Source organism: Nicotiana tabacum, chromosome 19 (genome assembly GCF_000715075.1).
Source record: "Nicotiana tabacum cultivar K326 chromosome 19, ASM71507v2, whole genome shotgun sequence".
Classification (NCBI taxonomy): domain Eukaryota; kingdom Viridiplantae; phylum Streptophyta; class Magnoliopsida; order Solanales; family Solanaceae; genus Nicotiana; species Nicotiana tabacum.
Window position 1 is genome coordinate 129,714,803 of NC_134098.1, and position 6,836 is coordinate 129,721,638.

Consider the following 6,836-nt stretch of genomic DNA (forward strand, 5'->3'; position numbering starts at 1 on the left):
ACCCAGTTTGATCCTATAGGCATGCTTTCTAATAGCGGTAGAGTTAAGCAATGAAACAGTGTTTGAAAGTTCAATATTAACACATTAAGGCGAGTGGGATTACCCTATAGGCATGATTTCTACGATTAGCGATTAAAACTGGTTTTAGCTCCTATAGGCATGTTTCCTAAGTGAGCAGTTATAACAACATCACATTAATAAATTAAAAGCCTATAGGCATGATTTGTAGAGAATAAAGCTAACATGACCCTATGGTCATAGACTGGAACATTGATCGCTTTATTCCCTATAGGCATGATATCTAGCAAGACATATAGAAACATAATACATTAAGCGAATGAAACACTTAGGTCCTATAAACAAGTTATATAACAGCACATATGAGCAGGATTTCTACCCGTTCATGCTAAGTGAGAATAAACCATTTTCCCAATTTGATTAACACCCCAATTGTTATTACAATATTATTACAAGCCCAATTAGTGAAATAAATTACAGAATAACAGAATAGCTATAGTGGGCCTAAGGCAGGCCCAATGCATACCCAACCTAGCTAGGCCTTCAATACCATATCCATACAGTTTCACAACAGCCCAAAAAAAAAAACTCCGTTTACACAAAATGGCCTACATCTAGTAGTCATAACTTGATCAAAAGTCCCAGGTGAACAATCATTTACACAAACCAACTGGTTTATCCAGTAGGTAAAAAGGAGGCAAGGTTGAGCAATTAGGAAAAGTGGCAAAGAACCTGGACCCTAGTATGTTAGAGTTCCCACGGGCTTCAAAAACCCAGGGCAGTACTCACACTAGGGAGGTTGATAGAGGAGACTTAGGGGGAAGGGCTTTGGCTTTCAGCCAGTCCCAGAATTAGAAACAAGTGATAAAGATAATAAGTTTGGAAAAGCATTTGCAAACACTATAGGATAATCACATAATGAACTCCAAAAGCAAATTAACACACTGGGCAGGGTGACATGTGCTAAGAGACAAAGATTTTAGGATTTGAAAGTTAACAAGCAAGGGCATTAGGCTTGTAAAACCAAGTAATGCAACCAGTTTATGACTTAATGGATCAGATTATACTAACTCAGGTTTAGACAGTATAACACGAACAGGATCAGGTATCATAGAGGGTATTAATCAAAGGAAATTGGTTTTAAAAGATCACAAGTCATTAGAGGTACAGATTGGTCATGGCAAGAACACATATAATGGTAACAATAGTCATAGGAGCATACAACATTTGGAGTAAGGTATTACACAAAATGGGGGCAAGTTAATAGCATCAATTGGCCATTAGAAGTTCAGAATTAGGCGGAGAAACATGGTTTAGACCATATAGTCAAAACAGAATATTCAAATTATTAACAATACTAAACTAGGCATGCTTCATTCTTTTCAAATTAACTAAGCTAGGTGCAGAGACATTATTAGGCTAACAATCATAGGCAGAATTAGGCAGAAAAGAGTCAAAGAAATACATTAAGTCGTGTAGTTTCAAAGAACATGCTAACATAAGAGAATAAACATTTCGAGGGTTTAGAAACTAACAAGTGATTGTTCAATAAACAAGAAAAGAACAGCAGTAAGGACCCAGAGTCTTAGATGTGTCAAGTTCCCATGGGTTTCAAGAACCTAGGGCAGTGCTCACACCCAAGAGATGGTCAGAAAAATAGAAATTCGGTGGCCTTGGCTTTCAACCGGCCAAGAGACAAACAGAACAGAATAGTAAACAAATACAAAGTAGAGACCTCAATTTTTAGTGAGAAATTTTTTTTTAGTGACTTTTCGTTTGTCCAAAAAAAGGGAAAGGGAATGGGTTTATATAGTGATAAAAATTAGCACATAAGTAAGGAAATACAAACAATTAGACCATAAAAGGAAAGAAAAACACATAAATCAATTTAAAATCAAATTAAGAGAATAAGCCGGTAAACCCTAGTTTTTTTAGGAAAATAAATATCAACGGAATATACACAGAAACGGTAACATAGGATGAATATAGACACAAATAGTACTAAAAGTCGGAGAATCGAACCAATTTTGGTCCGATTTGAAGAAATCTGAAAACCCTAGTTTTAGGGTAAGTAAGAATCGACAGAAAATACATAGAGATTCGTACCCATAATAGAACAAAGGATGAATATAGACGAAATAGCAGAAAGGTCAAGGATTTGAACCGATTTTGGTTCGATCTTGATGAGATCTGCTTGCCATGTTTAGGCAAGTAGTATAGAAGAGTAACCAGTACCAGGGAGAGGCCGTATATGGCAAAGAATAACCATGGAATCCCATATTAGGTGGGATTATGAGAGATTTTAGGGGGGCGACGGCTAGGGGCTAGGTTTCCTAAGAGGGAGAAGGGAGGTGAGGATATGAGGGCGGCGGATGGTGAGAATGAGGTTAGAGTTAGGGGGTTTGGGGTAATAAAAAGGGGGAGTTGATGTGGGCCTTTGATCTCAAAGATCAACGGCCACGATTAGAAAGGAGTTGAGTCGGGTTAAGTTTGGACGGATCACGACCGGGTTATGGGATTGGGTTAATTTGATTTGGCCTGGGGGTTATTTGGGCTAGGGTATTAGGTTTTGGTCCATTGCTTGGTCCGAAAAATAGGTAGGATTTAGGCTAGTTTTTAAATACCCAATATTTTAGCAAAACAAAATAATAATTTATAAAAGTAATTAATAAATAACAAAAATATTACTTGTGTACTAAAATGATTAAAAATAATAACTTACATTATAAAAATATAAAAAGTTATTTTTTGCATAAATAATGTAATTATACCTGAATATGGGCTAGTATTGCAAAAATATACACTTTAGCCTTAAAAATGCAAATGTAATTATAAGAAATGCACTGAAAATATTTAAAATCTCATATTGGTATAAATGATAAGTTTAGATAATTAATCATCATAAAAATAATTTGGAGTGTAATTATTGAATATTTATATAATAGAATGCAGGAATAAATTGGTTTAAAGTCTTAAAAATTATGAAAAATACTTGTGAATGCTTATAAATAAAAATTATGATGTATATGCATTATTTTGAAAGTATATATATATTTAAAAATATGAGAAAAAAATTGGGTATCAACAGTGTTTACTTTTCTTCGGGAAATAAGCTTGGGAGAAGTTAGCGGCTATGAACATTGAACAAGGGATTTTATGTGAGAATCAAGCTTGGACTCCATATATTCGACTTTAGATTTCATCTACAAGTAAAAATAATTTGGTAAAAGAAAAAAGAAAAGAAGAGGCTATGAAGCCAAATAAATGATATGAGAGGAAAAGAAGTTGCTCGTTATATATGTGTGTATATACCAAGTTTATGACATAAGATATCAACATAGTTATTAGATGCTTAATTTGTTGTATTCTAATTCCCGACAACACCTCTCATGATTGCTGCAAATTGTGTTTCTTATCATGATTTAATATATTCTCCAATGCATTTCTTCCATTCTTCTGATTTTGTTCAGTTCCGAGCCCTTATAAAGGCACGCAGGCCTTGAGAAAGATATGTGTTGTTTAAATTTGATTGATATCGTCATACATGTGCTCTGTTAAAATATTGCACTCTTTTTTGCAGAATACAACGTGAAATAACACGACATGTATAAGCAACATCTAAATAACAATTTTTAACTTGCTTAGTTTACTATTTCTTAAGTTGTTATTTTTCATGTGTTTCTAGTGCTCCCTATCAAAATTTATTTCATTCCCAAGACTCGAACATGATACCTCTGGTTAAGGATGAATGAATCTTATCTATCCTACATAAAATTTTCTTTTATGCGTCGGTGGATAGATTTTGAAAAATAAAGTAGCCTTTCTTTAAGCAAAGAAAAAGTAGATAGTGACAGTGAATGGTAAGCATACCTCTCCCGCAAGAACTAAGCAATGCTTTTTTTTTCTTTGTTCCAAAGAGAAAGATGAATATCACAAACAGGAGACTTAATTTTATTCCATAACAAGCCATAACATATCCTCATCCAATACATCACAGTAAAATGGAGAGGAAAACCAGTCGGCAACATTACTTATTTATGTGACACAAGCAGTTCACATAACCATAACTATTTGTAGCTTAATATAGTTTGCTATTATTTTAGTTGTTATCCCACCAGAATTGGGATTGGAGGTAATCCACAACTTTGTTGTCAAGTTGGAATGCTTTCGTAAGAACATCAGGATTGATTGGTGGGTCTGAACCAAATACTGCATTCGCGATAGTGATGACTCCTGGATTTTGACTACTGAGTCCAGCAAATGCAACAGCCTTAGTCTTTCCCACATTAAATTGAAAATGAATGAGACCTATTGGGAAAACGAACACATCTCCAGGATTTAAAATCTTGGTAAAGAGCTTGTTCTTCATATTTGGACCAGGGTTTGAAAGGACAAAGCCAACGTATAGTGTACCCTCAAGAACAGCAAGAATCTCAGTTCCTCGGGGGTGTGTATGAGGTGGGTTGAGACCATATGGTGCATAATCAATGCGCGCTAATGAAATGCCCAGAGTGTTGAGTCCAGGTAAGTTGCCGACGTTCACAGCAGTTACAGCAGATCCAAGTTGATTTGAGGTATTTCCAGGTATGTTTAGACCTGATTTAAAGAAATCATTTGCCATAACCTGCTTTGGATCCTTGCAAATTTTTCCGTTCACAAAAACTGCAAAGGAAGTTTCAATAATTAAAAAAACAAACAAAAAGGATAGGAGAAAAGGACACAAATATTCATAAAAATTGCTAAGACCAGATTGATTTTTGCATTGAAAATAATTATTTGATCATATACCTGCAGCCATGGAGTCGTCAACAGCAACACAAATATCCTGCAAAGGACTGGGATCAAATGCATGGCTCATTGAAGATAACAAAGCCATTATTGCAATGGTTATTACAAATGCTTTGAGAGCCATTTCTACTATAAACTAGTTATCTTATGAAACAATTAAATGATCTTTCCTTTGTTGATCTCTTACAAACTTAATAAGTAAAGCTTCCTATTTATAGATGAATATTTGTTTTGAATTTGCCGTCAATTTTTCCTTAACAAATTGTGAATTAGCTTCTATATTACCAAGTCATCAATTGGTAAACTTTTTAAACGCATAGTACTGAAGCTTCCTTCAACAACTACAAAGACTAAATATTATTTACCTAGCAGGTAGAGAAATTAAGATGTGATAGAAACTTCCTAAGGGAAAAAAAAAGAGAAAAAGAACGTATATAACCCCCACTAGAAGTAGACTGAGATGCCTTATATATATTGCACACGCGACCAAATAATGTGTACACAATAATCGAAAATGATTTAATTCTAAATCTTCATTGACATTAATTACTAAATTATTGATATCCTTGTTAAGTTTGCAAATTATCTTGATTTATTTGTCACGTCCCAAACTACCCCTAGACGTGACTGGCACCCAAGCCAACTAACACCACCTGCCAGGCAAACCATACTTTCTTACCTTTGTTTGACCAAGAAATATAATCTCCGATTAAACTATTAAATTTATTTAATTTATGGTCAAATCTAGTTAAGGATAATGACTCTAGATATTAAGCATAAGGATGCACGATAGATGGGACTGAGTTTGCATATGATTGATGACAATAAATATGAAATACTCTTGCAACAAGAACATTAAATGAGATATATCTAGCAATAAATGTCAATAAATGGAATTTATTTAAATAAAAAGAATGATTCACCTGATAATGAATAGACACGGTGAATATTCTGCCTGGCAACGGTGGATGATAGATAGATCCAAGATTTGCATGAACAATCCTTGGATCTGGTAGAAAAGTGGTGAATAATATGAACGAGAATCATTATAAAAAGGTAGCCTTTGCGTTTTTATCCGAAAGGGAGTCTTCTTCTCAAAAGTCTTCTTATTAGAAAAATATTACATGCTCTTATCATTGTCTCTTCTTTCTCTATATATAGGCCCAAATTCTTAGAAAACCCTAATAGTACAAACACCAGGAATATTCACTAGAATATTCTCCTTTTTAATACCATATTCTGACAAATTAGTCGTTACAAGACTTAACACTAATAATCGATCTCGACCTCGAACCTTGTTGACATTTTGACAACACTCTATTAATATCTCAATCACATCTTATATCGACACCGCAGCCATTAATCTCGCTATGGCTTAGGCGAGCTCGACCGATGACATTCATTAATGCCATTTTATACTTAATATTCCAAGGGCAGATTTTTGGCCTATACAGTTAGTCCCTCCGATTATTAAGGCCGAGATCGGGCGCCCTTGGTGAGCAGATTATGTTTGTCATTATTGATGAAATCGGCCGAGCAAGTTAGGTAGCGGTGCTATACGCGAGGTGGCAATATGACTTTTTGTAAGTTGAAAGCTTTGGGGATGCGTCTTTTCAGAATGGCGTCATGACATCATGCATCATTATGACGTGTTTTCCCGACGCTCTATGTCATTTCTTATGCCTATGTCGTTCTGATATCTGTGCTGGATAATGATGGCTTGATTTCTTGGTTTTGCTGCTCGAACACTTATAAATAGGGATCTGAGGCCATTTTTGTTTGTTTTGCTTTTATCTGATATTGAATCCCTTACGTTTCTCTCTTTCGTTTTCCATATTGAACCCTAGTCTCTATTCTGCTTCATCGTTGCGTGCCCATTCCTCTGGTTCTAGTGACTGTTGCTTCCAAATTCAGTTCTTTAGACATCCTCCTTCAAGACTATGGTTAACTCAACTTCCGGCTCTTGTTCGGCATCTAATCTTGCTCCCCTGGCGGTGCGTGTGCCTTTTTACGACGACAACGCTTTTGCT

General features: G+C 35.2%; 1 protein-coding gene across 1 annotated transcript; it reads right to left on the minus strand.

The window, feature by feature from the left end:
• Positions 1-3,944: 3,944 nt before the first annotated feature.
• On the minus strand, positions 3,945-5,008 carry LOC107770771 (germin-like protein subfamily 1 member 20). Its single transcript, XM_016590103.2, has 2 exons — positions 4,807-5,008; positions 3,945-4,680 (listed from the first exon to the last, which is right to left on the minus strand). The coding sequence occupies exons 1-2, from the start codon at positions 4,928-4,930 to the stop codon at positions 4,118-4,120; spliced, it is 687 nt and encodes a 228-aa protein (XP_016445589.1). The 5' UTR covers positions 4,931-5,008; the 3' UTR covers positions 3,945-4,117.
• Positions 5,009-6,836: the final 1,828 nt, after the last annotated feature.